Source organism: Spea bombifrons, chromosome 12, assembly GCF_027358695.1.
Source record: "Spea bombifrons isolate aSpeBom1 chromosome 12, aSpeBom1.2.pri, whole genome shotgun sequence".
Classification (NCBI taxonomy): domain Eukaryota; kingdom Metazoa; phylum Chordata; class Amphibia; order Anura; family Pelobatidae; genus Spea; species Spea bombifrons.
Genome location: NC_071098.1, coordinates 20,632,536 through 20,651,153, shown reverse-complemented (window position 1 = coordinate 20,651,153; position 18,618 = coordinate 20,632,536). Strand labels below are relative to the sequence as shown.

The 18,618-nt window shown below is 38.9% G+C and overlaps 1 protein-coding gene across 2 annotated transcripts; it reads right to left on the bottom strand.

The window, feature by feature from the left end:
• Positions 1-4,455: 4,455 nt before the first annotated feature.
• Positions 4,456-18,338, bottom strand: U2AF2 (U2 small nuclear RNA auxiliary factor 2). 2 transcript variants are annotated; one of them, XM_053451470.1, is made up of 11 exons: positions 18,187-18,338; positions 16,155-16,290; positions 12,980-13,083; positions 11,996-12,147; positions 10,034-10,150; positions 9,398-9,536; positions 9,016-9,122; positions 8,286-8,408; positions 7,614-7,700; positions 6,594-6,842; positions 4,456-5,622 (listed from the first exon to the last, which is right to left on the bottom strand). In XM_053451470.1, exons 1-11 carry the CDS (start codon positions 18,233-18,235, stop codon positions 5,488-5,490), a joined length of 1,398 nt encoding a protein of 465 aa, XP_053307445.1. In that variant the 5' UTR covers positions 18,236-18,338; the 3' UTR covers positions 4,456-5,487. The 2 variants fall into 2 exon arrangements, with proteins under 2 accessions (XP_053307445.1, XP_053307446.1); XM_053451471.1 differs by having other exon boundaries at positions 9,043-9,122.
• Positions 18,339-18,618: the final 280 nt, after the last annotated feature.

The following is an 18,618-nucleotide window of genomic DNA, read 5'->3' as shown; positions in this document are numbered from 1 at the left end:
GATCTTAGTCTCATAGTCAGACCTTGAGGTCTGATTATAAGACAACTCTGATTATAAGAGGAGGGGTATTTTTCAGAGCATTTGCTCTGAAAAAAAACCTTGTCTTATAATCGAGCAAATACGGTATATCCTTATGCTTATACCTCTTGTAATGTCAATTCATGAATTGGCATTTGGTATGTCATATAATGTGTTTGTGTATGTTGTTATAGTCATTATTGTGGGCTTTGATCAGGTCTGTCTAACACCAGGCCTAAGCCATAAAATGTACTTAGAAGAGAAGGATCACCAGATCCAAATGTTTCATTGGCTTCATTGGGGCTTATTATATATATATATATATATATATATATATATACACCGTATTTGCTCGATTATAAGACAAGGTTTTTTCCAGAGCAAGTGCTCTGAAAAATACCCCTCGTCTTATAATCGAGGTCGTCTTCTAATCAGACCTCATTCTGCTTCGGCCGTGCGGCTTACCGGGCTTTGATCGCGAGCAGCGTCTGTGCTATTAGCAGCAGGAAACAGGAAGCTAGCACAGTCCTCACATAACTCTACATCCTTCCTCTCGGGGCGGGGCCAGAGAAGTTGCTCGCATAGCCGGGCCCCTGCAGAAGTCTGCGAGTGGGAGATCTGCAGTTCAGGTAAGGGGGTGGGGGGTTTGAGCGTGTGTGTGTGTGTATGTGTGATTAATGGAATGAATGAGTATTTAAGTGTTTGTTAATGAGTGTGTGTGTGACAGCATGGATGTGTAAGGGGGGTGGGGGTGGTAGCATGGCATAGGGAGGCTGTAATCACACTTCTAACATCCCCAGGTTCCAGCATGTACTGGCTGCCTTGGCTTGATAGGAGTGTGATTGCTGTTAGCAGTATATATATATGTATATATATATATATATATATATATCTCTCCAGAAATGCATTTTAACCCCCTATATGCCACTCAGCCCCATGATATGCCTTTTAACCCCCTAAATGCCAGGGATATAAGGCATATCATGGGGCAGAGGGGCATATAGGGGGTTAAAAGGCATATCATGGGGCACAGTGGCATATAGGAGGGTATAAGACATTTCTGGAGGCAAAGTGGCATATAGAGGGTTAAAAGGCACATCATGGGGCAGAGTGGCAAATAGGGGGGTATAAGGCATTTCTGGGGGCAGAGTGGCAAGCCTGGGGGCAGATGTGCATAACTGGGGGGGGGCAGGTTGGCAAATAAAAGGAAATAAAAAAATATATATTTTTCTCAATCGTAGCTTTTATTAAATATGAAAATTAGTTTACATTAATATTTACTAGTAAAACTTTTTTCCTATAGGGTAGTCTTATATTCAGGCTTTTTGTTTTTTTCCTAAATTAATATTTTGATTTTGGGGGGTCGTCTTATAATCGAGCAAATACGGTGTGTGTGTGTATATATATATATATATAAAAGGTTCGGGAAATGAACTTCCCAACATTTCCTATAACTAACGGGGCTAGGCAGGGGTGTCCCATCAGCCCGCTTATTTATATCTTATCACTAGAGCCGTTAGCATGCAAGATCAGGGACTCTGAAGATATAACAGTACTTGTATTCACAAAAAGTTATCCATGCTTGCAGACAACATTTTGCTAATGTTGACCAATGCACAAACATCCTTGAAGGGGTTACAACTAGAACTACAGGAAAACAGTAGTATTTCCTATCATAAGATCAATGTGAAAAAATCCCAGATTTTACCCCTTAATCTACAAAAAGAAGACATTTTATTAAATAGGAAATATTTCTTGAATGCTTTGCCCTGGGGGTTTAACAGGTGAGTGGGTTGCCAATTGCACACTCATTCACCTTTTCCATTTCCAGTGCTGCTGGTGGTGCCAGTGTCTCTTCTCTGCCAGTTCGCTTCCTGGCTAAAGTCAGGCCCAAAGTGCCCCCAAGGGTAATGGTAGTATTACCCTCCCCTCGCATTTGTTTGCAGTGTGGCAGCGCCTGTTCCCTCCGCCGGAGTGGCCAGCTTACGCTAGGGCAGGGGCGCACTCATTTTTCACTGTGAGAAAATATGGCCTTTAATAAGATATGCAGATTAAAAAAAAGTAAATGACACAAAACCTTTACTTTTCCTCTCACTGATTTCTGGGCCTAGAAAGTTTTGCGACTACAAATTCAGGATTCTGGATAAGTAAAAATAAAATAGTTCTATTTATTTTAGCGATGCACTAAAATGAAAATTCTGGACCAAAACCGAAAATTCAGGGTTCACTTAGCCGAAACTGAAAATGACCCCACCCACACTCTTAATAAAAGTAAGTTACACACCAAAATTGTACAAAAAAATTATATATTATGATTGTTAACAGCAATATCAGGCATACCCAGATTCCAGCATGTACTGGTTGGCTGGGCATTGTACCAGTATTTTGTCCAATTTTAGTGTGTAACCACGCTTTTATTAAAAGTAACACACCACAATTGGACAAAACAAATCAACAATATGACTTGGCATGATAGGAGTGTGATTGCTAACAGCAAACACCCTCTTTTTATACCCAGGCAACCAGTAAATGCGGGAACCTAGGCATGATGGGACTGTGATTGCTGGTAGCAGATTGCTGTTAGCAATCACACTCCTATCATCCCAAGTCAGCCAGTACATGCTGGTACAGGGTGGCTGTAAGTGCAGACCCCATACTGCTGGCAGCATCAATACACAAGGGGGGCAGCTTGCCAGGTTTCAGCATGTACTGGCTGACTTGGCATGATAGGAGAGGGATTGTTAACAGCAATCACAGTCCCATCATGCCTAGGTTCCAGCACTTACACATCCATGCTATCACACACACACAAATTCATTCATTCAGATTCATTCCCTCACTGACAATCAGACATACTCATTCAAACATACTCATTCAAACACCCTCCCCCACCCCCTTACCTGCACTACAGCGCTCTCAATCCCGATCACAGCCTTCAGCAGGGGGCACGGCCTCCCTCGTTCTCCCCACAGAGGAGGCAGGACTGGAGCAGAGAATAGACCCTCCCACAAGTAAGCAGCAGGGCTCTTGTGATCCTGGCTGCCGATCTCCCGCGGGCCGCACGTTGGACGCCCCTGCGCTAGGGCCTAGTGTTGAGCTCTGGAAGTGCGCTGCCAAATGTCATTTGATACATGAGTATAAAGACAAATAAGTCGATGTGGCCTGATGGGATAACCCCAAGTTTTTAAACAAGCTTGGTGGTGTACTAGCAAAGCCGTTTACCGATTTATTTAACAAATCATTGGTAATGGGATTTGTCCAGAGGATTGGAAAGTAGAGAGTATAGCACCTTTTCACAAAAAAGGCAGTAGGGAGTAGTCAGGCAACTACATGCCAGTAAGTCTTACATCTGTAGTGGGGAAATCAATGGAAACTAGACTTGTGCATTAATCTTCACGCAGTGCGTTTTCATGTTAGTTTCAATGACAAAGAAAAGATATCGCTGGTGAAACGTAGACACAACAAAGAATCTTCGTGATAGTCTACTTATCTCCCTGGTCCCTTCCCCATCTAGCCTACCTTGTCTTTGCGGCATCGCAGAAGTTGACAGAAGCGGAAATCCGTAGGTTTGCCGTCAGGGGTTAAAGGGCAGTGCGCGTGAGCTTATTGGTTGCCTGCAGGGACATCCTCTGGCATCAACCAGTTGGTCGATGCCAGAGGAAGACCCTGCAGGTGACCAATAGAGTTTTTAACTTGTAAACCCCTGCAATGCTGCGTTAGGTAACGGGAGCGGAAATCCATAGGTTAAAGGGCCGCGCAAGTGACCAATAGGCTCACTCACATGGCCCCTTAACTCCTTAAGGTGCAACCTGACCACTGGTCTCCCTGCTGCAAGTTAGAAGTCCATACGAACGACCAATGTAGTCACTTGTACCGACAATTAACTGATAGAGCAGAGATCAGTGGTCTCTGCTGGACAAGTTGCTGCATTAGGATTTTAAAATTCTATACGAGCGACTATTGGTTACTGTGGTGTTTTCATGATTGCTGTTGCAAATTTCTATTTAGTCAAATCAATCCACCCCTTAAGGCTTTGTTCCAAGTCCAGTTGCTAGCATCCCTGTCAGTATTCTTGGTATACTTTATTTTCAGCCTTCTAGGTCTTAAGTGTGTCCTCAGGTATAACTATTACATTATGGGTCTTAGCATAAGCTTTGCTCCTAGTCTGCTGCAAACCTTGGGCTGTCAATGCCTGGATGTAATAAACTGACAAAGTTATCAGCACAGATAGGGTTGCAAACAGCTCGGGGGAAAACGTAGTATTAAATAACTCCAGTAGTTCGTGCCATCCGAGATGTTAAAAATGGGGTCTATGCACTTCGCTTGTCTTGAAGCTTTTTGCATACAGTAAGTAAAAGTAAAGCCATTATTATGGACAATTTGTTACACTGCACTTAGGAGACAAGAATTTTAAAATGAGTGAAAAATAAAAATCTGTTCTAAGACAAATGACTACTTTTATTGCATAACAAAGAAAAATACAAAGCCAGCTATGACCGCGGCCAATGATTAGTCAAACCACCAGTTAAAAGCAATTAAACATTTTTTGTTACATACCAGTTAATGTCCTTAACACATCTTAATGAATATGGTCAATGTTGCAAACGCATGAGAGGATTCTGCAGAATCTCCAAGTGCATTTGCCCCTTCCTGGCTAAATGCCCCGCAGGAGATTCATTCAGCCAAACGTCAATCTCCCAGCATGTGATGTATAGCCTGCAAATCCAGGAGGGCTCTGGTGAATGTCGCATGCAGGAGTCTGCATGTTTCAAGTATTCCCACTGTTCATTGGGAGCGGTTTCCTGCCACTGATCAGTGACAGCAGAACAATCCCATTGATTTTGCTGAAAGTACTTGGTCTAAAGCTGACAGCAGTACTCGGTGGCAAGAAGTTTCTGATCATGTAGGATAGAAATTTGAGTTCTGTGCCAGGCAATTGTTTTATTCTCACCCCCCACAAGTCTGAACGCATATTAATTTACCCCACAGTTTAAACATCCCTGACACAAAAGACCGTTTAAGACAAGGGGAATACCATTTTAACATTTTTTTAAAAAATTTAAACATTCACAAACCTAACACCCAATAAGATGAAAACATTGTTTAATTGTGATTGCAAAAAATACACAAAAAAGTAAAATACAACAAAATGTTTTAATGATTTGTCTTTCACAAATAGGAAACTGCCACAAATTAAGGAAAGACAACATTTTACTACAGTATAACCACCAAAAATTGTTATGGTCCTCCGGGAGGGGAAGTGTGTCAAGATGCCCAAGGCTCATTGTGGAGATGACAATGAAAACTTATTTAATATGTTCTGAAAAGGGTAGCGAGGTGGTTATTTAAATTTCTCTGTTGAAGAAAGGGAAATATTAGGAGGGGGAAAAAAAAAGTTTTTTTTAAAAAGTCCTGTTGTGTTTCCACCTCCCACTCAAACCCAGCTCATTGGTTTATTCGTATCTTCAGCTACCAGAAGTCTCGGCGGTGATAGCCATCAGGATCACAGTATTTTGTAACCACAACCCTATTAGCAAATTTGCGTCCTGTGAGTCCTTGCATGGCTTTCTGGCAATCGAACACAGATGTGAATTCCACAAAGATCTAAATAAAAAAAATAAAAAAGACAGCAGAGTGAGTTTTTCTAACACTTACAAAAACAGAATGTCTACAAGTTCACTAGACATATTTTGAAGTATGTTACAACCATAACATGCACTTTAAAGCATGATGGCTCTGTGACTGCTAGAAGTGCTGCAGAATCCCTCCATTGCACATCTGCCAGGCTATTTTCAACGCAAGAGAAGTGTGCAGCTTAACAGCTCTCATTGCAAGAGATATACTCAGTGAGATTTGGCTCAGTGAATGTTGCGCTTGGAAAGTGATCCTATGAATTCAAATGGAGTGCTTTCCTACCAGACAGTGGCAATTGTCATTAGAACATGGCAAAGGGCAGTTCCAGCCCCAGCCCCTCAGGTTGGTGCTCTTATCTTCCCATTTTGAAAGCATGTTGGCAGATGTGTGCTGGTGCTAGGTAAAAGTATTGTTACTAATCTTACATCTTCCTAGTGATGCCACTAATAAGGTGATTTGCAAGGTTTTGTGCCAAGATCTGTAATGCTATTGATAAAGGCATGTATGTAATTTTTAGGTCATTAGCAAAAGCACATGTGGGAGCAAACAACTTCATAAAATGTTATTTAGTATTTTCCCCGTTTTCATGTCTTCAACTGAGAAATTAAGTTTAGAATTTATTTTTCCATCCTATAATGGTAGATGTGTAGTTTCCTTCTACATGCCACTGACATGCACAGATCCTGCAGTTCAGAAGTTTAACATGCTTAAAAACATTCTTTAATGGGTTGCTTTACTGACAAAGAGTATTCCCCAGTAGATAAAATTCAATTTCTTCCCAACACTTCAGATAATACATTACACACACTAGTTATGTTTATTGATCTACATACAGGTGAAGCTCAGTAAAATATATATTTAGATAGGCACGCAGTATACAAAACAAATTTAATGAGAGGCCGTTTCTGAAAGTTTTGAAGTAGTGTAAAGGAAATACATACCTTTCCACAACCCGGTACCTCAACACCATCAACTGGCCGTGGAATTTCAATGGACTTGACTATGCCGTATTTACTGCATTCCTCCCTTACATCCTCTACTATTTCTTCATATTCATCATCATCCAAGAGTTCTTCTGGCAGCACCATATTCATAAGACATAAAACCTCTGTGGGATGCCCACCCATTTGAACCTGTGAACTCATTAATCCAGGAACTTGAAGGGTCACAGGAGTCTGGTTTATTGTGCTCTAAAAATAAATAAAAAAAAAAGTTTAAGGACATCTTAAATGCAGTTTTTTTCCTAATAGCATTTTTGCAGTGTTGTAAATTAGTCAATTTATATTAAACATCTCAAATGAAGATTCTAATGGAAATGTGTTTTCTTTTTACTTTAACAGTTCTGCAAGTCCAACTTGCTGCACCCATTTCCTCTTGGCTGCCCATTATGCTAGAATTGTATCAGACAGATGCTCAGAGGCAAGTGAATTGGGAACCTCACATCTAGGGTAGAACCCAAGAACAGGAAAGAAAGCTTTGCTTACTTTAGGATTTTTAAAAACAAATGTTTACCATCTATAGCACTTGCAGGTTCACAATATAGGAAGCTGATGGGGAACTGCTCCAGTTGGGGGTGATTTGTTTGTAGAGTGTAATAAAGACTAGTCAGCTGTGTTCAAGGTCATTAGTAGAGTATTTTGGCATAAGGACAAATGTGTAAGGGGCAACATTTTAAGGGCCAGAAGTTTAGATTAAATTCCAGATGGTAATGAGATAATTAGTCTAGTAGAAAAATGGACTGGAGCAGTGAAAGGTGGGAGAAGAGAAAAGCCAAACAAAAAAAAACATTTTGCTCAATAAGAAGCTATAAACATGTATACTAGTCTTTTTACATAGACAATTAGGTTGTAACACATTTCAGGTACTTTGTACTTTCCTAAAAAGAAAGCTAATTGAAATATACACGCATGAACATAGATATATTTGTTCAAGCATCAGCAGCATATGTATAAATATCTTACCAGTGTTGCATTTTTTGCCCCAACACTTGCTCTTTGAACCAAAAGCTTTTTGTCTCCCAACTGCATCCCGTTTAACCCAGCTATGGCCTAGGAAACAAATGGTTTTGTTGAGAACATTTTAACTTCAAGCATATTATATTTATATGCATATATGTATTACACACAAAAACATTAGGATATGTACTTATAAAAGCAACTTCTACCTTTAGTACAATCCCATCCACAGTTCTCTAACCAAATTCATTAGAACTACCCAGCATGCACTGCTTATGTAATGCAGGACTGTAAAAATCGACAAATATTTAAAGGACCAGTCTTAACTGGCCTCACTTTTTTAAATTAAGAAATATGCTGCTTAGTTTCGATTAAACTCCCATCAACTTCAGCCAGATTGATGAGAATGGGTTGTCCACAAAAGCAGGTGCACCACAACAGCAAAAGCCTCACTGTATGAGCAAGACAGATGTGGGAAATCTAACATGCAAAATACATAACATTTCAATTTGCTTATGGAACAAACAATTGTTCTACTAAAATAACCTGGCGATCTAAAAAGTAACCTATGGAATACCCAAACCCAAAAGTTGAGTGTTATGACAACTAGGTGTGAACTGTTCATAGACTGCTAGCGTTTACTACAAAGCTTTTCAACTTTAACCTAACAGATCATACCTGGTCTGTTACGTTTATATCCACATATTCACAAAAAGCATATCCTTTTGAAAGCCCTGTCGCACTGTCTTTAACAAGATTAAATGCTTTTAAAGGTCCAAAAGATGTCAGCAATTCTTTAACCTGCAAAAGTAAGCAATTGAAAAATGTTTAATACACGAAATCATTTAAGTGCTGTTACAAACATGTTTATTTTACTACTTCTAGTATCACACAATTCTACATGAATGGACAGTGTAAACAATTAACTTTTACAAGCAGAAATGGGACAGGCATGGATATAAGCAATAATGTTCTGTGATGCCCATCTAGAGAAATAGAATAAAAACAAAACTTCTGTTTTAATGCAGATGAAAGCTGTGGAAAAAAAAAAGGTAAAAAAGTTTGCATACCCACCCAAAATATTTTAGAAAAGGTGAAGTGCAGTTTGTGCACTTAAACCCAGATAACCCTCTTATCCCTAGAGTAAAAGGTAGTGCCAACACAAACAGCACAAGACTCCTCATGCTGCTTGCCATTGACACTCATTACTCAGAGCTGAACTTGTTTATTTGTCAATTGTCCATTCAACCTTATGGCCTCCCTGCAGGCACTGACAACGGGGAAGCCGGATGCAATGGAACAAGGGAGGTGGGTCAGTTACTGTGACCTCATTTTTCAGCAAGGCCGCCAAATTTAATACATTCCCACGTATGAAAAATAACAAATAAGTAAGCCTGAAATTACCAACCCATAGGCTTAAGGACGCCATGGTTACCTGGTCATCATTCAGATAGTTGGGTAAACCTCCAATGAAAAGCTTGTGTGCAGAGTCTGGGACAACAGTGGATACCACTCCTGTTAAGAAAGGAATGATATTTGGAGAAAAAAAAAAACTACTTAACATTATGCATGATTTGTCCCTTTTTACATAAAGGACATTTCCATCTATGCCTTTTCAGACAGAACTCTTGGTCTGAAGTGCACTGCTCTCTAGTAGGTAAAAAGTAAAGCATGTTAAAGTATTAGAGACAAGAAGTTTAATTGAAACACGTGCAATTTCCTGTAAAAAAAACCAAAAAAACAAAGGAGTTCAATAAAAAAATATCAATACAAACAGTAAAAAGGCTTACCTGGTACATATACAGATGGGTTTTCAGACATGCCAGGCAAAGGCTGGTAATCATGTGGGCGTCGAATCTTAAGTGATTGGCCCTGGAAAATTATGCCATCAAATGCCATTGCCTGTGTCGTCTCATCAACAGAACGGAACTGTTAAGAAAGTTGATAATTGTCTCCATTAAAATTAGTTCTTAAGCAACCCATCTAAAAATCAAAATATCCTCCACTGCTTGAACAGCTGAGAAAAAAAAGCCTTGCGTCTGTTCTCTATAAAGCAAACAAAACAGTATATTTTGACCATGGCACAGAATGTCACATCTGAAATATGCATTTCGGTGCTGTCAAAGGTCACTTGACCACTGGCATTATAAAGTTTTCAGGAGCACTCTGATTCCCTAACCATCACACTTTACTACTTCACTATATTTCACTGTTCTGTTCCTTATTGTGATTAGTGCTGCATCCACAAAGATATTTACAGCAGGATGTTTGTTTTTTGTGGGCTTCTAGTTTTGTTGGTTGATTGTTCTTAGCTACTAGAGAATGTAAAGCTGAAAAATTGGTATTGTTATTCATACTAAATGTATCAAGCATCGTAAAGGAATACAACTTGTAATAGATGGAATTTATATTAAATGCATACTCACCTCCAGAAAAGCAAAGTTCTTGTCTTGATTAATTTGGACTGCAAGGACTGGGTTTCCAGGGGCTTGTGTTAATCCACCAAGGCGCATTTGTGCATTAAAGAAATCCATCATAGCCTCCTGAAAGAAGGGGGGGGAGTTTTACAAATAAATAATGGTTAGAAGTCTAATATTGCAGCCAAAAATAAACATTAACATTTTAGGATCTATAATTTCCTACTTGCCTTGCATGATGGTAGCAAACTTATTTTGCTACGAAGGGATTTCAGCCCCACATTTTTCACTTTGAAAAGAAATGGAAACAACTTTGATCGTGTTTTTCATTTTTTTTTTAATCAAATTTGTTTGTAAAATAGTGTATTAATAAATCCATTTCTGCAAACATTGGGCTAACAGCAGCATACAAGAGGAACATCCAAGAACTGGATAGTTAATTTTAGGCAATCACATTTGATATCTGAATTACTATCAAGTTATTTACAGTCAATATTGTGGACTGCTGCTGCTCTTTAAGAATTACACACGGCAGAAGTATTTTTTTTTTTTTTAAACGTCTGAAATATTTGTTCAATTTAGTGATTTCCTAAATGCAATAGATGCTAAAAAATAAGACCTTTTAGAGACATTTCTAGGTGTCAATCTGTTAGGCACTTTAGAAATTCACACTTAAGGCTACATTGGTGAGTGGATCAGAAGAACCAAAAAAGGTAACCATTTCAAATGTATCCATCAGCAAATGAGAAGATTACCAAAACCAAATGATTACCAACCATAAAATGCAGATTCTTTTCTCTGCTAACTATAACAGAAATTAAGCTAAAGTACACAAAGTACACATGGGCATAGAATTCTGCAATGCAGCTCAGCCAGTCTTACATGCCAAGCTTCAGATAAAGCATTACCAAGATTTTAAAGAGCAAGTTGTTTTGTTTGCCATCATTAGCATAAATATAATGTGCTTCTTTATAATTAAATTCAGTCAATTTAAGTGTATGCCACTGGCATCCATTAACTAAGGCAGCAGGCATGAGTGGTAGTTTCAACTCACCATGTGTACTTTATATTATGAAGGCCCAACCCCAATTAGCTTCTCGGCAAGAGGAAATAAGGATGGTCCTTGGGCCATAGTTTAGTGTGTAAAATATCCCGAGTTACATTAACCCCTTAAGGACAATGGGCGGTCCCTAAACACATTGAAAACAATGCATTTTGAGCCCTACATGTACGGGCTTTGTCATTAAGGGGTTAAAAACATAACAGAATTACACAGTGCCAGCTCAATCAAGTAAAGGAATTTGCTACTGATGGTTCTTTATCATGCATAGTAAATTGTGTGAGTTGAACACCTATTTGAATAAGGCCCAAGTCTAATAAACCCTATTGTTTCTGAAAGAGAAGTAAATTATTCAGGGGTGGGGGATTATCAAATGGAAGCAAAATTTGACTTAAAAACAGTCAAACAGTAATACTAACAATCAAACCCAATTTTGAGAAGAAATTACATAATACAATGTATACTATATGGAAGTGGAACAGCTTTGGGGATTTTTGATTTATTTAAATATGGCGCAGCAAAGTTAAATTTGGTGCTCTGTTTTCCACATTTACAAGTGATGGACCCAGTATTAATTTACAATATATAAAGTAAAGTAATTCAATAAGGCATTTCGTTGCAACCAGAATTTTCACATGTTGAGGGCGTTCATTTACAATATAGTTCAGAGTAAAAAAAAAAAATATGTCTGGGTAATACATCTAGAAATCACAGTGTGGAAAAACCAAATCTATGTTTAACACAGAAGTTCCAGGAAAACAGATGTTATGTCGTAAACGTGGCTGTGTAAAAAAAAAAAAAAAGTAAGGATATCTAAAACTCCCAATGTTTCTATTACGGATGCACAATTGCTAGGCATTACATGTTACAACAGGGACTAATTTGAACTGAACAGAAGAAACTCTTGATACCTCAGTGATGCCAAAGGGTATGTTTCCAACATAAAGGCGGCGAGCTTGTCTAGTCATCTGACTACCCACAACAGGCACAGGTGTGGGTGTAACCGCCAAACCATCAGGTGTCATTGTTGGAAGAAGAGCTGTAGCAGGAATCTGGCCTGCAGCTGTTGGAAGGTACAAACACCATACAAATTAAACATGCCATGGGAATGAAGAACAGGGTTCCTAATTATGAATCCTATTGCTTAAAGAGTAATAATGTTAAAGTACATTCTCAAAACAAATCTAAACTTTCAGGAAGAGTAGGGCTAAAATTTTTTCATAAAGATTTATTCACAGTTTTACAAGTCTAAAGTATTCACTGGTAGAATAAATGAAGATACCAGAGCTATATTTTGTAGCTTTCATGAATTTAAGAACACATTCCTATATAAATTTTCATTTCTTACCTAACCCTATTTTCTACTACCTACAACCTGATTTACATGGGGGATCTTATGGTCAGGTTATTTTTTGATAAACCTTAGGAATCACTTTTTTTTAGTGGAAAGAGGTGCAGAGAATCTGCTATAGAATGAATTTGCCAGTCCACAGTAGCCGAGACCCTTTTAACTTTTTTTAATAAAATGTTTTTTTTTTTCCAGGACTTACCAGCTTAATCATGAAAAGATGTTCCCTATAGGACCAATGATGTACCTGGTAAGTCATTGGTTATGAATGATAAACATTTAATGTGACTTTCCCTTAGAAGCATACTTTAATCACAGAACCAGTCAGCTTCTTGATCCCAGGGTCTGAAGTTTTCCCTATTTAGCTACTCAACTACTGTAACAAAACAATTTTTAACACATGTATTGGCCCAAAACTAGATTTAGCGGATTGAAAAGGCGCAAGCTTCACTAAAGTAAACTAGACCGCAAATTTACATAGCTGTGCTAAGGAAATACTCAAAATGCTTGCTTGCCAGGTGTTTGTACAGAATTAACAAATGCTTACCTTGCATGGCTTTGTACTGTATTGGTGTGATATGTTCAAAACCAGGAGGGGGGACATCCCAGTATTTACGGACCTTCTTCTTCTTTTCATGCCTTGGTGACCGACTAAACAATTGTGAAAAAAAGCACGATGTATTACATTCTGTACAGAATGTGTGTGTTTAAGTACTCACTGCTTCAGATGCTTAAGACAGATTCTTCCAACCACACTTAAGATACTCACCCAAACAATTAGAAAAACCTTACAGAGTGAGAAGGCATAACTGTACATGTTATTTGTAAACCAAAATAACTACGAACACCCCAAGGGATGCAAAAAACATGCGTAAAACTTTTTTTTTTTATTGTTAGATATCTCCCTCAAGATTGTAAGCAGGGCTCTCTCCACCTAATGTATCTGTTTGTCTTAATCTGTCAATTCTCGTCTTGTCATACCCCTTGAATACCATATTTGCCCGATTATAAGACAAGGTTTTTTTTTCATGCTCTGAAAAATGACCTCGACTATAAGACAAGGGCTATCTTCTAACCAGACCTCAAATAGCTGAAAAAATGTCCACCGGGGCCAGGCTGCTTACCAGTGCTTTGGTCGCGAGCAGCGTCTCTTGTAATAGCAGCAGGAGAACAGGAAGCCAGCAGAGTCATCACATGACTCCGCCTCGCTCCTTCCTCTGGGGGCAGGACAAGAGAAGTTGCTCATGCAGAAGTCTGCGAGTGAGAGATCTGCAGTTCAGGTAAGGGGTGGGGGGAGTGTTTATGAGCAAGTATGTGTGGAATGAATGAGTATTTAAATGTTTGTGAATGAGTACATGTGTGATAGCATGTGTAGGGGGGTAGCATGGCATAGGGAGGCTGTACTCACACTCCTATAATCCCCAGGTTCCAGCATGTACTGGCTGTCTGAGCTTGAGATGAGTGTGATTGCTGTTAGATCTATATATCCCTCCAGAAATGCCTTTTAACTCCCTATATGCCACTCCACCCCATATGCCTTTTAAGGCATATCATGGGACAGAGGAGCATATAGGGGGTTAAAAGGCATATCATGGGGCACAGTGGCATATAGGAGGGTATAAGACATTTTTGGAGGCAGAGTGGCATATAGAGGGTTAAAAGGCACATCATGGGGCAGAGTGGCAAATAGGAGGGTATAAGGCACTAGTGGGGGCAAATGTGCACATAAGAGGAAATAAAAAAACAAAACATTTCTCAATGATAGCTTTTATTAAATATGAAAAGAGTTTACATGAATATTTACTAGTAAAACTTTTTTCCTATAGGGTAGTCTTATATTCAGGCATTTTTTTTCCTATATTAATATTTAGATTTTGGGGGGTTGTCTTATAATCGAGCAAATACAGTATATGTATTATACACTAAATTCTTGGCGCTATATAAATAAGGTCCTTAACCCCTTCAAGACAATGGCTGATTTTATTTTCTGTACTCTAAGATTGCAGTGCTTGTGTTTAGCTATAATTCTCTTCTCATTTACTGAATCCACACAAGTTATATATTGCCAGGAACACTCTTTAGATGCCTTTGACTGCATCATAACTTACTGTAAAAGAAAAAAAGACTGACATTTACTGGAAAAAATATTTTACTATATTATAAAAGCTAAGTTAAGAAAACCCAATTTTTTCTTTTTGCAACTTGTAGGGAAATAAGTACAAGCACCGTTTTGCCATTTCAAAATCTTTTCAAATCTGGTTATTCTGCCTCAATGTGCTATTTGGGACATCTTTAAAGCTGGCCAATTCAATTTACCTCATAGAACCATATATGTTTCAAAACTAGGCACCCCTGGGCATTCCAAATGCTAGTATTTTACCTCATTCCATGTACTTATTCTACCACAAGTCTTTGTCAAACCTTGTAGTAATTTTTGTGACCTCCCCTTCCACACAGTGTACTTTGACAGAGACCTCCCAGGAGCTGTAAAGTTATACCAAACACCCCAATAGGTGTTCAGCAACATCTCCTGGGTACAGTGATACCCCTATGCATGGGTTCGTTGTGTTCTTTGGGGGCTAAAAGGCCACATTTGAGAGAATTTTGACATGTTGAAAATTCTGCCCACATATCTCATTTGGGATATCTGAAGCTAGTCTGTTTAGTTTGATATAATATATATATATATATATATATATATTTTTAAATAAGCCAGGGTTTCCTGTGTCGCTGAAGGCATCGTTATAGGCATCTTTTAAACCAGTGTATGTCTGGGGAGGGGCCTGCTGCCAATCTCCATGTTGCTGAATGCCTCGAAACCAAGGCATTACAGCAACACCATTAAGGTGAAGAAATGTAGAATGTAAATAGCGTTCTACAGCTGTTTAGTCATGACGCACCAGGCACATCAATTGCCGCCAAAAGGATGCTTTACTGTAATGTGCCTGGCACGGTGTAAAGGGATTAAACAATATTCCACAATTTATGCATATATAGACAGATGGGAGAAAAAAATAGCACAATGTCTCATTTAATATTGGAAATTTGGTAACTGAATGACGTGGAGATTCCCTAAACAGACTTCAGTCATTCTGATCTAACTGGGGAAAAAATATGCCTCTTTCATCCCTATATATACATATGTTGATATCTGAAGGGCACACTATTTAAAGACGACCTGTAAGTATATTACAATCCAAAACTTGTTTTACACATCTTTTTATATCACTGGGGCTATTATCATTTTTGTAGATATTTTGGTTTACATATATACACATATTCTATGCTAACTCACTTTAAGTTTTTATAATATTACATTCTGTGGCTAGTCAAGGTTTATTAATGATGTGACCCCAGCACCATGGAGCGATGTATCTTATTCAAATGTGACCTGTATGCATGTATCTAAACTGATAGATAAGATACTGGTCAGACCTTCATCTTGTGTTAGGTTAGCTACATGCAGGTTTAAGCCTTTGACTATGGATATAGTACTAAGTAACAGAACAGCAGTAGTTGATACTATGTCATTTAGCATAGCTTTGACACTCTGATCTTCCATTCTGCCAGCTGGACCTTTAAAAGCATAGGGGCTTTTAAAGGTCCAAAATTCCTAACCAACATTCTCTTAACCATGATATCATTGCTAATCCTCGGGTCTGAAAACACCCCACATTGGATCTTTGCTTATGTTATCAAGTTACAATAAAGTATTAGCATACCTGCGTCGCCTCCGATCCCTGGAGCCACTGCGCTGCTCTCTAGCTCTTCGGTCTCTGCTGCGACTCCGACGTTTTCGTTCACGGCTTCTAGAGCGGCTATGGCTGCGTTTTCGATGACGATTCTCCTTGTCACGCTCTAGCAAGGAAAACAAATAGTACCACGTTGAATTTAACTACTGAAATGTGTCATTTACACAAACTTAGTCCCAACAAAGTGGTGTTACAGAAACTGTAGTCTAGCCAGAGTAAGAAGGGGAAACCAGATGGTATTTGGATGGGGATGCCAGCCAAAAAGAAAAAGCGCTTCCCTTAGCATAAAACTATTCACTGCACAACAACGGCATTGTAGCCCTCAGACGCAAGAACCATGTGCTTGAGGGGTGTTATGTCGTTTGTTGCTTAATATAAATTGAGTCTTTAACTTTGTAAATTCTTAATAGTTTATATAAGTTCCAAACGTCATTAAAATCAACCTGCTCGGTCAGTGCATGTGTACACCTGGTTAGGTTTCATATGGAGAAAGGCATAGACGAATAGAGATTTTTATAGCAAGTGATTTCAACAAATGCAAAAATTGGGTAATTTAAATTGTGGTGCAGCCAACTACCCAGTAAGAACAGAAGTACTTCCCTTTTCATTTTATTAAGATACATTTTTGTAGTTTAAAGTCAAACCATTTATATTTATTTCGTTTACATAGCTGCTCAGCACCCTTAAAACTCACATTTTAAGAGTAGCAGCATCTTGTAGATGCACAGCAGAAATTGACTTCACAGATGTGTCTTTCCCCTCCTAGATTACAATGATGTGCAGAATGTATTCATATGCACATAGTATTGACATTTGAATATACTATTTTCTTCAGTATTCACAAATGTTAGTGTACATACAATGTAATGCCACTTTAAGGATCTCTGGACACAGTGTTGTGTCCAGCTCTGGTGACACAAGGATAGTGAACTTATACAGTTCAAAGGACTAATAAAATTGAAAATTGCAGGTTAAAAGTGATCAAGAACACCTAAACAACCTCAATATGTGTAGCTTAAAGGAAGATGTGCTAACATTTACAGACTTAAAGGGGTTTCAACAGAAACTGCTTCAAATTCAGAGATCTTAGAAAAGATTATCTATAACCAGAGGGTCAGGGGTTTAGGGATTTTACTTAAAATGCATAAAGCTATCATGAATGAAAGACAAGGACTGGTTAAGGACCAAGTCTTTATATTAGGAAAACTGGGCAGACCAGATAGAGTAAAATGGCGCTCCTATTCGTGTGGAGTGGTAGCATTGTTACTGCACCCCAACATCTGCAGTATTTGCATTTTAATTTCTAATGAATTGCTTTGTAGTTAACAGAACGCAAATATCAATTAAAGCTAACTAAGCAAAAATACGGTCATACATTTTTAAATGCAGAAGCATCCTATAACAAACGAAAAAGCTTAAACTTTGGTAGGTTTAGCAAGGCAATATCAAACAATGTTTCTCAAAACTAAGCATCCACACGTTTCGCGAACGGCAATTTGGTTCTGGGCCTTGTAACAGAAACCATCTGAAATGGCGGCCCTGAAACAATGTTAAAAATCACACAGCAAATACTCCGATGCTGCGAAACCATAAAATTAAGAGGGTATTTCACCAATAGTTACGGTTAATTTTAAGACACGGAGCTCTGATGATTTTTGCAGCGAATCTCTTAGCGAAAGAACAAAATTTTACGAGGTGGCGAAACAATGAATTACGATACCGCGTTTTCTTGACAATTAACGTAACGATCAATGCAATCGCTCACAGACTGAACATGTAACACAAGCAACAGCGTTAACGTCCTACATAAGGAAACATGAAAATCCCAAAGCCCAGCTTGGTCTCGGCGCTCCACAATCCTAGGCCTCTGCTTTGGGCCGGTATGGAACACGAGCTCCACCCCATTTGTTATAGCAGGCCGCAACCGCGCACACCTCCATACTTAGGCCATAGCTACCTAAATTTAAAAAAAGAAAAAAGGAGAAAAAAATCCGGCGCTCACCTTGCTTATTTTCGTTAAGCTGCCGCTCAAACTCATCGAAGTCAGACATGTTTTATCGAGGGCGACTCTTCAAGGCCGCTCCACGCTATTCTTCACTCGAGGAAGACGAAGCACGGCCACTACACTTTATCAAAAAGCTTCGACTGTTGCCGGAAAGGAGGGTGGGCCTTATTCATAGCTTCGGCTATTGCCGGAATTGAGGGGGGAGGAGCTTGAAGCTTCGGTTATCTCCGGCATCAAATGAGGTGTCGGTCAACCGCTCTTTCCGTCTTCGGGTTTTTCCGTAAAAAAAAAAAAAAGTTTAGAGATCCGGTTTCGCGGGTTTCTCAAAGTATTTTTATCGAAACACAATGACCCTTTCGTTTCTTTTCCAGACAATAAGCATTGCCAAAAGCCAAAAACTGTGGCGGTTGATTTAATTAACCCCTTAAT